The 17,465-nt window shown below is 39.5% G+C and overlaps 3 protein-coding genes across 4 annotated transcripts; 1 reads left to right on the forward strand and 2 right to left on the reverse strand.

Annotated features, from left to right (window-relative positions):
- Nucleotides 1–6: 6 nt before the first annotated feature.
- On the forward strand, nucleotides 7–5,257 carry LOC104802882 (cationic amino acid transporter 4, vacuolar). Its single transcript, XM_010526698.1, has 14 exons — nucleotides 7–289; nucleotides 966–1,167; nucleotides 1,550–1,634; nucleotides 1,747–1,887; nucleotides 1,972–2,090; nucleotides 2,177–2,273; nucleotides 2,487–2,659; nucleotides 2,764–2,830; nucleotides 3,266–3,424; nucleotides 3,649–3,856; nucleotides 3,992–4,100; nucleotides 4,242–4,354; nucleotides 4,690–4,765; nucleotides 4,844–5,257. The coding sequence occupies exons 1-14, from the start codon at nucleotides 145–147 to the stop codon at nucleotides 4,989–4,991; spliced, it is 1,842 nt and encodes a 613-aa protein (XP_010525000.1). The 5' UTR covers nucleotides 7–144; the 3' UTR covers nucleotides 4,992–5,257.
- An 8-nt stretch (nucleotides 5,258–5,265) lies between these two features.
- On the reverse strand, nucleotides 5,266–8,240 carry LOC104802883 (microfibrillar-associated protein 1-like). Of its 2 annotated transcripts, XM_010526700.2 has the most exons (4): nucleotides 8,025–8,240; nucleotides 6,156–7,356; nucleotides 5,718–5,837; nucleotides 5,266–5,524 (listed from the first exon to the last, which is right to left on the reverse strand). In XM_010526700.2, exons 2-3 carry the CDS (start codon nucleotides 7,346–7,348, stop codon nucleotides 5,726–5,728), a joined length of 1,305 nt encoding a protein of 434 aa, XP_010525002.1. In that variant the 5' UTR covers nucleotides 7,349–7,356; nucleotides 8,025–8,240; the 3' UTR covers nucleotides 5,266–5,524; nucleotides 5,718–5,725. The 2 variants fall into 2 exon arrangements, with proteins under 2 accessions (XP_010525002.1, XP_010525001.1); XM_010526699.2 differs by having other exon boundaries at nucleotides 5,266–5,837.
- A 292-nt stretch (nucleotides 8,241–8,532) lies between these two features.
- Nucleotides 8,533–17,316, reverse strand: LOC104802884 (polyribonucleotide nucleotidyltransferase 1, chloroplastic). The gene is made up of 24 exons (XM_010526701.1): nucleotides 16,964–17,316; nucleotides 16,549–16,617; nucleotides 16,196–16,302; nucleotides 16,056–16,098; nucleotides 15,878–15,961; nucleotides 15,399–15,463; nucleotides 15,156–15,312; nucleotides 14,975–15,031; nucleotides 14,750–14,863; nucleotides 13,712–13,975; nucleotides 13,486–13,560; nucleotides 12,977–13,090; nucleotides 12,744–12,836; nucleotides 12,177–12,355; nucleotides 11,801–11,984; nucleotides 11,591–11,638; nucleotides 11,330–11,402; nucleotides 11,018–11,091; nucleotides 10,801–10,908; nucleotides 10,621–10,715; nucleotides 10,322–10,385; nucleotides 10,005–10,058; nucleotides 9,357–9,896; nucleotides 8,533–8,842 (listed from the first exon to the last, which is right to left on the reverse strand). Exons 1-23 carry the CDS (start codon nucleotides 17,264–17,266, stop codon nucleotides 9,453–9,455), a joined length of 2,868 nt encoding a protein of 955 aa, XP_010525003.1. The 5' UTR covers nucleotides 17,267–17,316; the 3' UTR covers nucleotides 8,533–8,842; nucleotides 9,357–9,452.
- Nucleotides 17,317–17,465: the final 149 nt, after the last annotated feature.

Raw genomic sequence — 17,465 nt, forward strand, 5'->3', positions numbered from 1 at the left:
CCTACTCGGATTCCCGTAATAGTTTAGATTCTTGAAGAAAAGCGTTCATCTTTGTTGGAATTCCTGAGGAAAGCTCAGATGGGTTCGCTCTAAATCGATTGAAAGGCAAAGGGGTCTCGGAATTTTGTGCAGTGCGGGATTGATATGAACGGGGAAGGTTGTTCAACGAAATGGTCATGGGGATTGAGGAGTATGGTCAGAAGGAAACAGGTCGATTCTGTTCATCTGAGGAAAAATGATGGGAATCAGCTTGCGAAGAAATTATCCGCCATTGATCTTGTTGCTATTGGTATGTAGGGAACCGAGAGAGAAAACAACTTGGATTTTTTTTTGTTGAGAAAGTCTTCCTTGTCTTGCTGGTTTCTCAAGCATTGTTTAGATTTTACGATTCTGGGCCTTTTCGTTTTCTGCAGTTTGGTTGCTAAATCTGCATTGGGAATTCAAATTTCCTAGATAATCTGGGACCGTTCTCGTAGTTTTTTTTCCCTTTATCGGCTTATTTATCAGCAGGTACATCCACGAGCTTAAATTTGAAGACTTTTGTCCAAAAACTTTTAGATGTTCGTTTTATGGTTGATGGCTTGATCACACTGTCTCATCAGTTAGCCAAGCTTGTGGAAGTTTAGCACTTGCTAAGTTTTTATATTCATGACTCACCTGTTAGTGTTGTCTGTATATTCATCTTTCAGATTTTATGACTCAAAATGTATCTGGTGAGTTCCACCAAAGACAGTCTTTTTCCCTTTAGGACAGGAAATTGTGTTATTGATGTGCATCGGTGCCTGTACTGAATGATGCTATATCCAGTCCCTGGCGTTCCTAGGGACTAATTATTTTAGAATTCTATGCCAGTTACTCCTGTGGAAGAACGCAAAAATTTGTTGTTTTTGGGTTGTCTAATGTTTAACTTCTCAAGGAAACCATTCTCTTACATAGAGGTAAACTGTTTTTGGCCTTTTTCTTAGGAGTGGGAACGACCATAGGAGCTGGCGTGTATATTCTTGTCGGAACAGTTGCCAGAGAACACACTGGACCTGCTCTTGCTGTATCATTTTTTATTGCTGGAATAGCAGCGGCTCTTTCTGCATGTTGTTATGCTGAGCTTGCTTCTCGCTGTCCATCCGCTGGGAGTGCTTATCATTATGCATATGTATGCCTAGGAGAGGGGTACGGTGAATAGAAATCTTTGTTGAAATATATTAGTTTTTTCTTCACCATCAAGCATATATCCCTTTTAGTGTTACATTGGAATCCTTCCTAGATTAATCCTTGTCATGATTTTTTAATGTCCAACCTTTGGGTGAAGAATGGGCTTCTGCTCTAATTCAGCAATTCTTGCTATTCAATTTAGCATTTGAAATTAATAATCAACTTTTACTGTATGAAGCTGGTAGCTAAGGGTTTACCTGACTTTCTTTTCCCAGTTATCTTGGGAGGGTCGGGATCAATGCTGTAATAAAGCGAAAACTAGTGAAGCATTTCCGTTTGGAGTTGTTGGAAATGTATCTCTTATTTAAGTTGTTACTCCTTTTTCTAACTTTGGTTCTAGGGTTGCTTGGTTGGTTGGCTGGGCACTGGTGCTGGACTATACCATCGGTGGATCAGCCATTGCTCGTGGCATAACTCCAAATCTGGTAGAGCATATTCAGTAATTTCCTTTAAATATTACTATGCATTCATTTTTACGTTTCCTTTTTAGCTCTTCCGTTCTTTCAATTTGATACTGACCAATTTCTCTCCTTCCAGGCATCTTTTTTTGGAGGTTTGGACAATCTTCCTGTGTTCTTAGCACGACAAACAATACCTGGACTTGGTATTGTGGTTGATCCATGTGCAGCATCCCTGATCATTGTTGTCACAATACTACTCTGCTTTGGAATAAAGGAGGTACTTCACTGAACATTCTTAGTTGAAATTCGTCCAGCCTGTCTGATCATCTAACTCTGCTGTTCCACAATTTTGTACCCTCAGAGTTCATTAGCACAAGCAATTATAACATCTGTGAATGTTTGCACCTTGGTTTTCATCATAATGGTCGGTGGATATTTAGCATTCAAGACTGGGTGGGTTGGATATGACCTTCCAAACGGGTAATTAGTCTACTCTTTTTCCCATTAGGTAAGTCTTTTCTCTCATAATTATTTTTTGTGATTGATGGCTAAGTCTTGAATTACAGGTACTTTCCTTTTGGATTAAACGGGATTCTTGCAGGATCTGCAGTAGTATTCTTTTCATATATTGGATTTGATACAGTAACCAGTACCGCAGAAGAGGTACATGGTTTGTCACATTTTTGTAGTTATGAAGGTCTTTTAGTTTTTCTTCATGGTTAGACACTATCTAACTTAATCGCGTGTCTTCCATGATTTGTCAACTGCAACTAGTAATAGAAGAATATTCTTGTTTCTCTCTTTCTTTCTTTTTTTTTTGGGGCAAATTTTCATTCTTTTTTCTCTGGATTCTAACATTTTTGTTTCACCAAACAGGTGAAAAATCCTCAAAGGGATCTTCCACTGGGAATTGGGATTGCGCTGCTGATATGCTGTGTGCTGTATATGCTCTTATCAGTTGTTATTGTTGGATTAGTCCCATACTATGCATTGAATCCCGATACTCCTATCTCTTCTGCATTTGGAGACAGTGGAATGCAGTGGGCAGCGTAAGCGCTCAAGCCATTGCCTTGTTTATGTTACTGCAGAATAAATTAATATCTCAGTACTCTCTTCTTTTCTTCTCAATCTTCACATTTATGATTTATCTCAGGTATATCTTAACCACTGGGGCAATAACTGCTTTGTGTGCAAGTTTGTTGGGTTCGCTTCTTGCTCAGGTAGAAACTGGTGCTAATTGTTTTGAAATCCCAAGCTTAGTAGACTTTTTCAAGAGTACCGAGTTCATATCTGTGGAATCTGAGCTCCATTCCTATCAAAATACGAAACTTTTATAGCTGGATTGATCTGCAGAACCTTGACTATTTCCTTTTACTAGTAACTTTTCCGCGTGGGAGTCAGTTCTCAGTTTTTCTTCCAACAATACCTTGCCTTCTGAATGAAAAGAGTTTTATTCACAACCAGATAATGATAAAGTAGGCAAGAAGTTCGTTGAATTTTGTTGTTAAATCTTCTACTGCAACCTTTTGTATTTGTGTTTTGTTATGGTCTAGGAAAGGTAACTGCACAATTGGTTTTCTTGGATTGGGCTCAGGTAACTCACGAAGGTCATGTTGACAGTATGATTTTTTTTTTTTTTTTGCTTTTTTGATTAGCCACGAATCTTCATGGCAATGTCTAGGGATGGATTGTTGCCAGCTTTCTTTTCAGAAATTAGCCCACGCACTCAAGTTCCAGTAAAAAGCACAATAACAATTGGTGCCCTGGCCGCTGCTTTAGCATTTTTAATGGATGTTTCACAGTTGTCTGAGATGGTAAGTTGGTCTGTCTTTGCCTAGAACAATCTCCATCCCATCATCTTTTCATGAAAGAATGAAACCCAGGGACGTTATCCGATTCCCACATAAGAAATAAATTGCAGTCAGGGCTTTCTAATTTTATGTTGAATCAGAAATGGATTGATACTTGCCTTGGAAATATTGAGGCCTATATTTGTAGGTACTTTTCCAGGTAGCTAACGTCTGTATTCTTGGAATAGGTTAGTGTGGGAACTCTGATGGCGTTCACTGCTGTAGCAGTCTGTGTATTAGTACTCAGATATGTTCCACCAGATGAGGTTCCTCTACTATCTTCCTCCCAATATAGTATCGATTCCGATGATTGTAGAGTTGAAAACCAAGATTTCCTTGCGGATGATGGTGTAGAATCCTCTGAGTCTCCTTTACTTGAGGACAAAACAGCTCCAGGTACTAAAGTATAAGAGTTCGATAAGACTATTCTGACCAGAGAGAATGAATACTTGCTGAGAAGGACCCAATCTTCATGGCCTTGGTTTTCATCTGTTTTTATGGGTTTTTCATGTTTATTTTGTGATCAAACAGATGAAAAGAATAAGGAGAAAAGACGTAAAATTGCCACCTGGAGTATAGCTCTTGTGTGTATAGGTGTACTTGGCCTTACTTCAGCAGCTTCCGCTGAGCGTCTTCCCAGGTTTGCCCAGTTCCATATGCTGTCTGTTTAGATTTTCTTGTTTCTTTTAGCAAGCGTCCTTAGTTTACTTCTTGATCTTATCGCGGTGTTTAACAGTTTTTCCGTGTTGCTCTAACTGTACATCTGCCTTGATCTTGGCAGTTTCCCTCGGTTCACAATATGTGCTGTCGGTGCAGCCATCTTGCTTTGCAGTTTGATCATTCTTGTCTACATAGATGAGGACGATGCAAGGCATAACTTCGGGCACACTGGAGGTAATATACCCGGGCATATCCTCCTGCCTTAAGAAAGTGAAAAGAATCTAACAGAGCTTAAGTAAATCTTGCAAAAGATCTTCGAGTTTTAATGGCTAATATAATGCTCCGTCCTCTGATCCATTAGTGCCAAAAATAAACTTCAAATCTGAAATTTTCTGCAGGCCTATATTGGTTTAGCAACAGAGTTTATGTTCTTGATCCATTTGGCGATTTGGCAGTTGACTGACAAGAGTTGGAGATTCTGTCAGCAATTGCTTAGTTTAGATTAACTCTTGCTTCATACCCCATGTTTGGTTGTGTGCTTATTCTAAATTCGACGGTACTGTTTCCAGGATTTCTCTGCCCGTTTGTCCCGTACCTACCGGTTCTGTGCATTCTGATCAATACTTACCTCATTATCAATGTCGGGTGAGTAAATCAATGAACCATAACTGTCTGTAAGCATAATACCGGTACCTGTCTAATGGTCGAGGTCTGTAATTTCAGGGCTGGAACATGGATCAGGGTCTTGATATGGCTGCTTATTGGAGCCATGATCTATCTGTTTTATGGCAGGAAACATAGCTTATTGAGCAGTGCAGTTTATGTTCCAGTGTCTTATGTGGGAAACATCTCTATCTACAGAGACAACTGATCATCGGGCTTGAGATGTCCAAAGCTTTGTTGTTCATGTCAACATCTAGAAGACCAAAGGTCAAATTGGCACAAGTACACAAGCACAATACTTTCGGGTTCGGGGAGTACATAGACATATCTGTACATTGTAGTGTATTGTTCAAGTGATGATGTCAAAGAAGATGCAAATATGTAATCCAGCTTTTGTAACTTGCAAAATAAAAAGCTGGGCTCTATTTGTCATTAACAAATTATACCTAATTGGAATAAACAGTGCTTCTTTTAGCAGATGAAACATAAAATGATTCTGGATTCGATCCTGAAGAAGAAATCATACACCTCGGTTTGATAATATAATAAATCAAACAGATATCAGGCACAGAGACAGGATATGCTACCTGTGATGGGATACAAGGATCATTTACACAGAGTCAGACATTGATAATGAAATCTATTCAGCTCCCAAATCCTAAAAACTCGGATGTTCCAACTTCCAACTCCGAGCTGAGAAGTCACTCTCACTACAGGGGATTTACTCAAAACTTCAAGGATCTGCAAAGCAAGAAAGATCAAGAACCACTTTTCACCACTTGGCATGTCCTCAGCAACTATCCCATCCATGATTTCCTGCAGCTGTCTTTATTGCTTTCCTCTAAGACTACGTAGAAGGTAGAAGATACAGTACAAGAAAACCATATCCTACAAATAACATGATGCAGAGTAGATGTTACGAAAGGTAGGGTACCACAGAAGTCAGGTCTGCCAATCCTTCATTTTCTTGCTTCCTTTTGGTTTAGATATAGGAGCATTCATCCCTGCCATTTTTGAATTGTATTTATCGCGTAGAGGGTCATTCGAAGTCCACCTGCAGATGACACAGATATTACCAACATTACATATCAGAGACCTTCGAGTCAAAGTTACAAAATTTGCAATCCCATTAAACTGAGAAGCTGAGAAACTGTTTGTCAAATTTTACGTGACAGTGCACTATCCAATCCACAACATGAAGTAAATTCGACAGAGAGGGGTTTCATTCAACTTAGCTTCAGGTTCAATTGAAGTGCTATATCAGTAATAATTCAGGAGCATGAATTTGATATACTCTCGGACCAGGGATCAAAACTAATGTGCCAAATGACTGACTAATAGGCAATTCGAAGAGGAGAAAGAATGTACTTACGGGCTATTCCAATCTGTTGTGTCTTCATTGACAAGGTGTGTCCATTTAGTTCTCCCACTGCGACCAAAGTGCTTGACCTGCATGACTTTAGGCAGTATCGACCTGTCCAACCTATCTTCTCCGGTTGGAGCAGAAAAGTCACGCTGGAAAATATCATCTGTTCCAACCGATGCAGCCACGTCATCAACATCTGATTGGAAGAATGCACCCTTGTGGTAGTATTTCTGCATGAATTTCCATTTCTGCTTTTGTGGACCTGCTGGTTTTGGATTCTTCCTCTCCCACTCTCTTCTTTCTTGCTCTGTCATGTTCCTTAACTTTTCTATTTCTTCCCTCTCCTTTACCATGGCTTCCCGTGCATCTCTTTCTCTCTTGATTCTGGCAATCTCTCTGGTCTTCCAAACTTCATACTCCTCTGCTTCATTCATTTCATCATCAGTATCCACATCAGCGATATTTGCTTCATCCATTTCCATGTTCTTCTGAATCTCTTCATCCTTCCTTACTTCCTCAACCACTATTTGTTTTGTCTCTTTCTTTCTTATCTCCAACTTTCTCTTGGCTAGTTCCTCAAGGGCTCGTTCTTCAGCCTCAAGCCGTTCACGTTCAGCTATTGTATCTCTCTCAGCTTTTGGAACAAAGACAGGCTTTACCATGGCCATGCCTGGCATCTCTTCTTCTGAATCAGTCTCATACTCTGACTCTTCTTCCTCTTCTTCATCCTCTTCTTCTTCTTCCTCTTCTTCCACGGGAAGTAGAGCAGCTTCTTCTTGTGCTCTCTTGAGATTCTTTTCTCTGATTCTTCTCCTTCTTTCTTCCAATGCATCTTCATCATCTTCCTCATCTCTTGTCTCTTGTTTACCAAACTCCTCTTCTTCTGTAGAAATAATCTCAGCCTGCCTGATTCGCCGATGATCAGCTCTAAGCTCTTCACGATTTTCTATTCTGCTCTCTGCTAGACGACGCAGCCTTGGATCATCCTTCCTAGCAACCTTTGAATCCTCGAGCTTCGGGAAAGCTCTCTCCACAGCAGCAGTCCTCTGCATCCTAACATCCTCATCATCGTCAGCTTCATCAGCCCACTCGGGAGCTTTCCCAGGCCAATATCTTTTCACCTTTGTCTGGCCAATTTTACCCCTTAGCTTTTCCCTTATCGCAATTACAGTGTCACTGACTCCTGCTGTGACCGACATTTTTGTATCTGCAAGCAAAGATCGGCCAATTACATCAGAACCTTCAGTAACAAAGCCAAGTCTCAAGCTGTATTAATTAGCTTTCATCAGGCAGCCAAAGGAATTATATCCAAACTTATCATCCCCTAGCAGCTAAAATCGTCATATTCCTATCAATGAATAAATATTTCACAGCAAGAAATGAGAATGGAAGGGCAAACAAACTACAGTCACAACAAGCTCTGTTCACAAGATTGAACAACAAAGATTGATGAAATCCCCACAACATATAACAACCAAACAATGTAAAGAAGCCCAGCATGTAAATATCCTTTCTTTTGACAAGTAGAACCATCATACACAGAATTTGATCACAAAAAACCTACACTTCACCACATAATCAAAACCAATAATTTCGAGGAAGATGGCAAAACCAGACGATCTGGGAACCCTAGTGAAGTTGCGAGCAGATTCAATCGAGTTTCTCCCCTCGAGGAAATCGCACTCTCATAAGAAAACAACATCGAAAAATCACATCTTTTTTCATGATAGACCTTAAACATCCTTCACCAACCGACTTCTGTCGGAAAAATTACAAGTAACGAAAATCAAACACCAAAAACAATCATGAAACTCACTCAAGCAAAGAAGAATGATTCGACAAAAACCATAACAGCCGCAAAAACCATCACGTTACCAGAAGACGAGAAAAAGCGAGCTCTTCCGCTTACGATTCCGCACGCGAATCAGGCGCACGCAAGAGTCTTAGATTCAAAGGGACTGCGAAAAGACTCCCAAAAACCTAAAAGAAATGTCCGACAGAAAATGGAGACGAAAGCTGTGGAGGAGGTGGTCAGCGCCGTCGAAGTAGCTCCGCCGCACTAAATCGTTAAACGGAGAGGCCACGAAACTAGAAACTCCTACATCAATATATATATATATATACTCTTGAGATATTTTCTGATACATCGCGCTTTTCCGAAAAAAAAAAACTCGTGGGCTTTTTTAGATCCAAAAAAAAATAAAATAAAGGGCATTTCTAGAAAAATTGTGAATTTTTTGAAGAAGATTTCTCTAGTGCTAATTTAGACATAGATTGATAACAGATAAAACTGCAAAAAATGAGAGAAAAAAAAAACAAATTGAAAATTATAGATTATAGTATTGAATATTGATATATTGAGATCAAGCAAAAAAGGCGAAACTTGTGACAAATTGGTACTTTTACTGATTTTCTCCATTGATAGATTTCAAGAAACTCAGGAAAGTGCAGTGACGAACAAGACAAGAACAGAACCAGAACAAGCGGGAGACACTAAGATAAGATTAAAAATGCCTAAATGGTACAAAGTTCAGAACCCTTTTTACTTTGCAAAAATCCACCTCAAGAAATGGTGTTTATGTTCAATATTTCCACGGTTTCTTCTTCTTCTTCTTCTTCTTCTTCTTCATCTTCAGCTTCAGCTTCTGCAAGCATGTCCACCTGACCAAATGTGTCTGAACAGACTGCTACAACTGCCAAGAAAAACCAATGCATATTGTCTTCAGAGCTTATCCAATGAAGGAATAGTTCAAATAAACCTCAGCATTGTCTGCATATGGCCGAATCAGAGACCTAGCTTTTTATTAGTTCAAACAGAAGGCCAACCCATTAACCCCCAAACTTTCAAATCTCAGACCAAACTGCGTCATACTGTAATAAACTACGGATACCAACAGCAGCAGAAGTGTTCAAGGTCTGGTGTTTCTTCTTTTCACACCGAGTAAGTTGGACGGTTTCTTGAAATCATCTCATGGATGGACGTTTAGCAAGTACATGGGAACAGATGTTTCATGTCTTTTCACATGATTGTGCTGGTGATTTTGAGCTAGATGAAGATAAGATTCAGGAAAATGAATTCTAATTAAAAAAAAAAAACATGGCAAGATGTTCCACATGTTTCCATCTATATGTGTTTTCTCATAGGCAAATTATTGCTTTAGCGTGTGAGAGTGGGTATCTAAAATCGAAAGATTAAAATAAACGCACCTGTGTTACTGTTGGACGAGATTCTCCTTCATTGTATCCATCTTCACAATAGACGAGAAATTAACCGTGGTTACTCAAGATTATTGATGCCATTTACTAACTGATTGTAGCTTCTCCATTGACAAAATTGCTATTGTCTTCGCTGGAAACTGTTGCTTCTGTGCCATTGCTGCTTTTATTTGACTTGTCCTTTTTACCTGAAAGCACTTCTTTGACACCACCAGTTGATCTCCTGATAGCTTTCTTCTTCAGAACAAGGTTTTCCACAGAAGTGATTTTCGAGGATCCGGTAACTTTGGCTGCCGCTGCGGTAATTTTTACATTGACTTGTCCAGTCTTCCCATCAGCAGCTTCGTCCTTTGATGCATTTACATATTTTCTCGGTGAACCCTTTTCTTTGGTAGGATCACTCTGCTGTTGCTTCTGATCATCTTCATCTCTTTCTGGCTCGGGAAGAAGTGCCCGAACACTAAGTCGAAGCTGCCCTTTTTCATTCACCTCTATAAGCTTGACATCAATGCGATCTCCTACTTTAAAGGCCTGGAAGGACAAGAATAACGAGAGTTTCAGGGATCAGCGTAAGTGAAGCCCCAGAAGAAAAAAAATGAAACTGACTAAAATAAAGAAGGGGTTATGAGTTTTACTCACATCTTCAGGCTTTGCCAGCCACTCATAACTCAGCTCACTGATATGGCAAAGTCCCTATAAAAAGAAAACTCTGAACATACCATGCATGTTTCGCAGTGTATACAGCTTTGAGGTCTAAATGAGGTAAATAATGAAAGGGGAGGAAATTTGGATGGTTAATATCATTTGATGCATGGCTGTTTGGCAAGTTATAAACGAAATGCAGCAAAATTACTATGGTTTTCAGGAATCAAAGGTGTATTATTAGTCCGAGTGGAGGAAACCACCCAGACAGAGAAGAAGAAAATGCGCCGAGCAATACGAGTTGAAATATGTACCTCCCGCCCAGGCGCAATTTCTACAAAGGCGCCATAATGAGCCATTGATTTGATTTCACAATTCCTGACAAGAGAAAGTCACGAGTCAAATCCACATATAAGCTACAAGATAATACAAGAAAGAAGAGGTAAAAAAACGGCAGGAAAAAAAAGTGACTTAGGCATAGGAGCAGGATATGACAGAATATAATCCATTCTAGTCTCAAGAATCTTTAAATTAGTGAACCAATTTAGCTCTATATGCATCTTTGCCTGAGGAATACAAGTAACGAGACGAAAATTTGTAAAGCGAGACAAACCTGTAGACGTCACCAACAGCAGGAACCATCGTCAGCCCACTGATAATTGACTTCGACCTTTCAAGACTTGTAGAGTCTTTTGCCGTGATTTTAACCTTAACGAGACAATGTTAAAGATTACAATGATGAGCATCCTTCCCTAAAACATTCAAGATACAAAATATATATTTATAATCTCACAATCCCGTCATCTTGCATATCAATGGCTTCAACTCCAGATTCTTCAATGATGCTTTTCACTTTCTTCCCACCAGAACCGATGAGAAAGTTCACTTTATCCGGATTGACCTGCAACAGCATCCCAAGGGTTCTCAAAGTCCAGAAAGCTTTTAGTTTAGCCAGTAAGGAACTGGACCGGATTTTTCTTTAGCTGGAGGAAATGAGGCTTAGGACAAACCTTCATGATATGAATCAACGGAGCATACTTTGACAGGCTCTCTGAAGGAGACGGTGAAGACTTTGACATTTCAGCTAAACAGAAAGAATAAAGGAAAAAATAATCTTCAAACAGCATGAAGGAGTACTATAAGTTTTTCAAGTGTAAGATGAGCTAGATTTTCCTCATATTAATCCGAAATATATTTATCTGGTCCACATATTTTTATGGTGACAGAAATCGGTTTCCTCAAAATTACCATTTGGCTGTTTAAGATTCACTTGCAACATAAGCCATGTTGATCTAGTCCAGGAATATCCCAAAACTTCTTACCAAGTATATGTCGACGTCCAGCTCTAGCCTGTAGGAGCGCTTTTTCCATTATTGGTAAAGTGATTCCCCCTACCTAATCCATCAGTGAAAAAAAAATGAAAAATTACCGTTACCTTTTGTCAGTTGCTGTGTAAAATCATTCTACCAACTAGAAAGAATCTAAAGACTACATAAACCTGGTCGGAACACACCAGGAATTTGAGAACCATAAAACAGAGAAGCATCCAGGGAAAAAGATCTATGAGAAAAGTGCATAGCTACCTTAATGTCCAGCTGAAAAGCTGTAACACCATCTGCATTCCCGGCAACCTATAAATAATCACAGACAAAGCAATTAAAAAACATTCAGAATTCAAGTTAACTCAAGAACCCTACGATGTTGAAAATTTCTTCGTTTACTTTCCAAAAAAATGTAACAAATGTAAAATATTTTTATCTTCAGAAGATACGAAAAGTTTCGAGTGGTACAACCTTAAAATCCATATCTCCAGATGCATCTTCAGCTCCGGTAATGTCAGAAAGGATAAGAGGGGTTCCATCACCGCCAAATTCTTCAGTATCCAAAACCATCCCCATTGCTATGCCAGCAACTGAACATTTGACTGGAACTCCAGCATCCCGCAAAGCCAAGCAACCACCACAAACAGATGCCATGCTGTTACAATTTTCAGACCAATGTTACATAGTGACCACTAAATCTAAAATCCAAACAAATTGAATACATATACAAGCCACAGAACAGGTCCTGTATTTGAAATTTCTATGCAACATACGTCATTGCAGATGGCGGTGAGAGTTACATGCCTAATTATCTATAAAGCATAAAAGAAAAAAAAAAAAGGCCAACCTTGAGGAACCATTGCTCTCAGTGATGGTACTTTCAACACGTATTGTATAAGGAAAATCATCGTCATCAGGTAATATGGGCTCTAGTGCGCGCTCTGCTAGTGTTCCATGACCTATTTCTCTTCTACTCGGTGCTCCAATTCGCCCGACTTCACCGACAGATGATGGAGGAAATGTGTACTGAAACATTAAAAGGATTTGTTATAAACTCTCTCCAGCCTCAGTAAAGAAACAAACCTTAAAACTTACTCAAAATTAGGATCATACTAATTTCTGCCAGGCTACAGTTTCTCAATGCCTAGGTAGGTCCTACCTTCGGACCACAATATTGCATGATTTGTGCACATGTAAAAGTATCTGTAAACTAAAAATACTGATAAATTGCATAACAACTTCTGAGGTTAAGCCACTTGGTTAAGATAATGAACTGGATAAAAATACTATCATGAAATGTAAATGTCCATCCATTAACCACATATTTGTGAAATTTCCGACCCTATCTGAGTAAGCTAACCAGTAAATAATCACAGAGTCAAGGGAAGGATATATATTGCAGTCTTGCAGAGACCTGAAGGTAGAACCTCTTATATTCGTCGGAACCCTCAAGGTTATCAATTCTCTGTGCCATTAGTTTATCACCAAGAGTAACTACTGCCAGTGCCTGTAAGTATCATATAAATAACATTCCTTAGTAGGAGAATGCACCAATGGTTTAGGATACAGTTCACACAATAAAAAACAGAGAATCTATAAATGACATAGTTGCAAAGGAATGCCCCCAAAGACTACATTCCCCGTTACCTGTGTTTCACCACGTGTGAATAGAGCACTACCATGCGCTCTTGGAAGAAGTCCACATCTTGAGCTAATCGGGCGAATCTCATCTACAGTCCGCCCATCACTTCTTTTACCACCCTATGGATTTGGAAAAAATAAAAAAGAAAGTAAGATGCACTTAAAGTATCTACTTTTGTTTCCCAAAACTCAACAATCATGTAACTTCTGCAAAGAATTACTCCCAGTGGCAGGGCATTGATGGTTAACAATGTAAAAGGGAATAGAAGATGAAAAGCTGCGAAGATGGTTAATGCACAAAGCGTAATTCTTTTGTGCAACTTGTGGCTATTTCATAGAATGCTCAATGGTAAGTGCCTGTTTACAGACAATCTGCTCAACATGCAAGTCTAACTAAATTTGTGACAGAAAGCATGCAGACAAGGCAGTGATGTATGGTATTGTGTTCTCTCTCAAGAAACTCTGACTCATTTGGCAGTAATATTTCCAAATCTGTCAAGAAAACAGCATCATACCTCAACAATACGCCTCCGCAAGAATTTTGATGATACTTCTTTGAATACCAGTTTCACATCTACTTCAGAGAATAGCTAGACAATGAAAATCACTAGTATGTTAAAATTCAAAGAAAACATGAAAGTTAATTGCTGTTCCAACAAGATTATTGCATAGGGAGGATTCTTAAACAGATAGGGAATGTCTTTTACAAGCGAATCATGAGGGATAAGATGAGAGACTTACTAAAGGGGTGGGCTTCCGTGGGATTGGCCTTATGTGAACATCACCTTGATCCACCTCACCTTCCGGAACAACTTCCTCATCTTCGTCCTCATCCTCCAACAGATCCTGTGGCGCTTCTGTGGTTCCAAATGTTACATCATTAATGACATATCCCTTTTCTGTAAGTATTGTCAATACTCTTTCTTCCAGCGACGAGATTGCCTTTCTTCTTGGTATTTTGCTCTTAATCTGTAGTGCTTTGCTCAATTCCTCACCGGCAATTTCCTGTGTCAGGAGGCAATTTATTGATTAATAAGTTAAAATCATCGGAATTCTGTTCATGTAATGGTGTTGATGATCCCATTAGTAGCCCCATGGTTCTGCCAATTTTTTTCTGGACAGAGATCTGACCAATGTTTGTCTTGCAATACATAAGAAGACCAAAAAAATAAATTATGATACTGCATTCCTGTAACAAATGTAAAATATTTTTATCTTCAGAAGATACGAAAAGTTTCGAGTGGTACAACCTTAAAATCCATATCTCCAGATGCATCTTCAGCTCCGGTAATGTCAGAAAGGATAAGAGGGGTTCCATCACCGCCAAATTCTTCAGTATCCAAAACCATCCCCATTGCTATGCCAGCAACTGAACATTTGACTGGAACTCCAGCATCCCGCAAAGCCAAGCAACCACCACAAACAGATGCCATGCTGTTACAATTTTCAGACCAATGTTACATAGTGACCACTAAATCTAAAATCCAAACAAATTGAATACATATACAAGCCACAGAACAGGTCCTGTATTTGAAATTTCTATGCAACATACGTCATTGCAGATGGTCCTGCCCATAGAGGGAAGGAGAGAGGAGCCGATGACAAACAATATCCTAAATAATTATTCGACTAGTTAAAACCATCACCAGAAAAAAAAAAGTTTTTAGCAAGAATCAATCCAAGAGAAGAAAAGCCCATAAATAATACTAAAATATATTGAATGAAAACAACTTTGGGAAGAGAAAACAGAAATGAAGGTCATCGATAAGCATAACATACTTCAACATGCTTGTATAACTCGGAAGGCGGCAATCTGATTGCATCAAACATTTTGGGTTTGCCATATTTCTTTGCTAAGGCCTCAATAGCACTGCATGTAGCCCGTACAGCATTCTGAAAAGAATGCAAAAGCATAATAAAAGAGCCCAAAGATGGAGCATTGTTCCACTGAAACTTTTGCAAAATTTATATATCTTTCAGAGGACAGTAGATAACAAAAAGCACCTGTCCAACTTCCACAGCTTGGAGCAACATTTCCTCAGGAAGAAAATTACTGTAGCCCTGTGATTCAGGACATCCATGATGAGCCAGGGCATCATATGAAACAGAACCAGAGGCACATCTGCAAATCTTTCGTTCCTTTTCAAATTTGCAAAAATTGCAATTGCAAGTATAGAAAGTTAACCTCTATCATTAATATTGCCGTATCAGTGCCAGCAAGAAACAAATCAAGCTGTGAATCTTCCATCTCCTTTGTGGTTGGGTTGACAATAAAGTTGCCCCCAATAAAACCAACCCGGACTCCAGCAATAGCTTTTGAATTTGGAACTTCTGAAAAAGCTCTGCGATATGCATTCATTACATGAAACATTAATTTCCTGGAGCCAGAGCTAAATCTCCAAAACAGAAACGAGATGACCCTACATACACAGCTATTCCAGCAGAAGTAACAGCTAAAGCATCAGGGGAGTGTAATCCGTCATAGCTCAAGACCTGTAATTGCGAGCAAGTAAAGATTCAATGCGAGATGAGCACCAAACGAAGGAAAAGAATGCATCATTTCCATACATGTTCATGTAATTAGGAGATTGCCAGTCACTGTGAAGAAAAAGCGGCATATGAAATTATGAATAAAACATAAAACATCACCGCACCACACCACATGAATAGGTAGAAGAAAAAAAATACTAGTCAGGTATCTTTTTTGTCTCAACTTCCCGACAGACCAATTAAGAGCTAATGATAGAAGGAGAGCCCTATCACTCTGATTCATCAAGAGCAAAGAACATCCTACCCTTTGTGAAAGTAGATACTGGCAATAAATGACCATATAGTCCCCGAATAACTCAATAGATAACAAAGAAAGAGCCAACCAATGAAAAACATATGCATGTGTAAGGAGCATACCCAGGATAATAACTGAATTTCATGGTAGAAGCCTTTGGGCATGGTGGGGCGTAAAGGCCTATCAATCAACCTACAGATCAGAACCTGTGTGATAACCAAAAGGCAAAGATACCGTGATACATATTAAGAAGGGTAAATAAATGGAAGAAACAAGGCATCCCAAAGAAATAGTAAATACCTCGTGGTCTTTGGTTTTCCCTTCTCGTTTGAAAAATCCCCCACTGAGCCAAAAGAAGTTGGATTTAGGGCATCACTGAAATCAGGATTCAATAGCATGTGTCATAACATGAAAAGATTGTGAAGGAAGAAAATGCATACCTTGTTCGACCTACAGCTGAGAATCGCTCCTGATAGTGAACATAAAGAGGAAGAAAATCGGACGGCTCACTAGGGACATCAGCCAGACAAACAGATGTGTAAACAATCTAGACAGCAACAAGCAGAAACAATCAAACTATGTTAGCAGAAACCTTCAGCTCACAAAAGAACACCAAAATCCATATTCCTAAAAACAAAAAGGCCTGGTTGCTCAAAACCCATGTGATGATATAATAGATGACAATGATAGAAATCAAAGAACTTGCAAAAATAAAATTAGAAGCTAATTTGATTATAACAATTCGATGAACCAACTAAAAGCCAGGCTAACATCTAGAAGAACCAGCAATTACCGTTTCTCCATCAGTGACTGTAACAGCAGCGCTTGCTTGTCTGCCCATATGACCAGTCTCAACTAAAATCTAAGCATGAAAAGAAAAGAAAAAAGAGAAAACGTCTAAGACTTCACCAAACAAGAATAATTTGACAAAAACTGTAAGAGAAGACACTGTCAACTGGAAAGAACTCAATTCTTCCAACTATTCAGCGGCACAGCTCTAACAAGGCGACTTTGATGAAAGATGCCGTTCTATACCACAGAGTTGAAGGGTCTCAATTTCGAATCGAAGACGGGCTCAAGAACGAAAGGGCATTTCGAACTGACATTTCTACACTTGCCCGTCAATCTCCAGAGAGATAAATGGAAACTTCAATGGATAAACAAAACCAAAAATAAAAAGGGTAAAAGAAACGGCTTTCGAACATTACCTCTCTGTCCCCGAAAGGGATTTTGACAGAAACATGATTAGGGAAGAAACTAGGAGACCCATCACCGACATCGTCAACAACCTCAGAAGAATCAGTCTCCGCTAGTGCCCTGATACCAAACTTCTTCCCACCACTCGCGGAGAGAAGAGAGAGCGAACACAGCTTCGCGGCGGACAATCTCCCTCCGCCGCCGCCGCTGCCGACGAAGAATCGTCGGAAATCCCGAGAGAAAACAAACTTGCTCCGCCGAAACGGCGAGAAGCATGGACTGCTATGGAGCACGTTGCTCGGGCTCGTCAGCATCCTCACTGAATGGGAGAGAGAGATAGAGAGAAAGTTTATCCGTTCGGCAGGCGCGGGGCATAGCGAGAGACTGAGTGTATCGTCGGGCTCAGGGGTTCAAAACCGAACCGGGTTCAACGCGAAAGTTTGAACCGGGTTAAACCGATCCGGTACTAAACCATATTACTGATTACAAAACAAGAAATATATTACTGATTAC

This window comes from Tarenaya hassleriana, unplaced genomic scaffold (assembly GCF_000463585.1).
Source record: "Tarenaya hassleriana unplaced genomic scaffold, ASM46358v1 Cleome8, whole genome shotgun sequence".
Classification (NCBI taxonomy): Eukaryota; Viridiplantae; Streptophyta; class Magnoliopsida; order Brassicales; family Cleomaceae; genus Tarenaya; species Tarenaya hassleriana.

Coding starts and splice junctions, on each gene's coding strand:
- LOC104802884 (XM_010526701.1), bottom strand. CDS start 17,266: ATGCTGACGAGCCCGAGCAACGTGCTCCATAGCAGTCCATGCTTCTCG. Junction 13,561..13,711: donor CACGGAAGCCCACCCCTTTA/GTAAGTCTCTCA, acceptor TTCATTGTCTAG/CTATTCTCTGAAGTAGATGT. Junction 12,356..12,743: donor ATAAGAGGTTCTACCTTCAG/GTCTCTGCAAGA, acceptor TTAATGTTTCAG/TACACATTTCCTCCATCATC.
- LOC104802882 (XM_010526698.1), top strand. CDS start 145: ATGAACGGGGAAGGTTGTTCAACGAAATGGTCATGGGGATTGAGGAGT. Junction 290..965: donor CATTGATCTTGTTGCTATTG/GTATGTAGGGAA, acceptor CCTTTTTCTTAG/GAGTGGGAACGACCATAGGA. Junction 1,635..1,746: donor GTGGCATAACTCCAAATCTG/GTAGAGCATATT, acceptor CTCTCCTTCCAG/GCATCTTTTTTTGGAGGTTT.
- LOC104802883 (XM_010526700.2), bottom strand. CDS start 7,348: ATGTCGGTCACAGCAGGAGTCAGTGACACTGTAATTGCGATAAGGGAA. Junction 5,838..6,155: donor ACAACAGATTGGAATAGCCC/GTAAGTACATTC, acceptor TGTCATCTGCAG/GTGGACTTCGAATGACCCTC.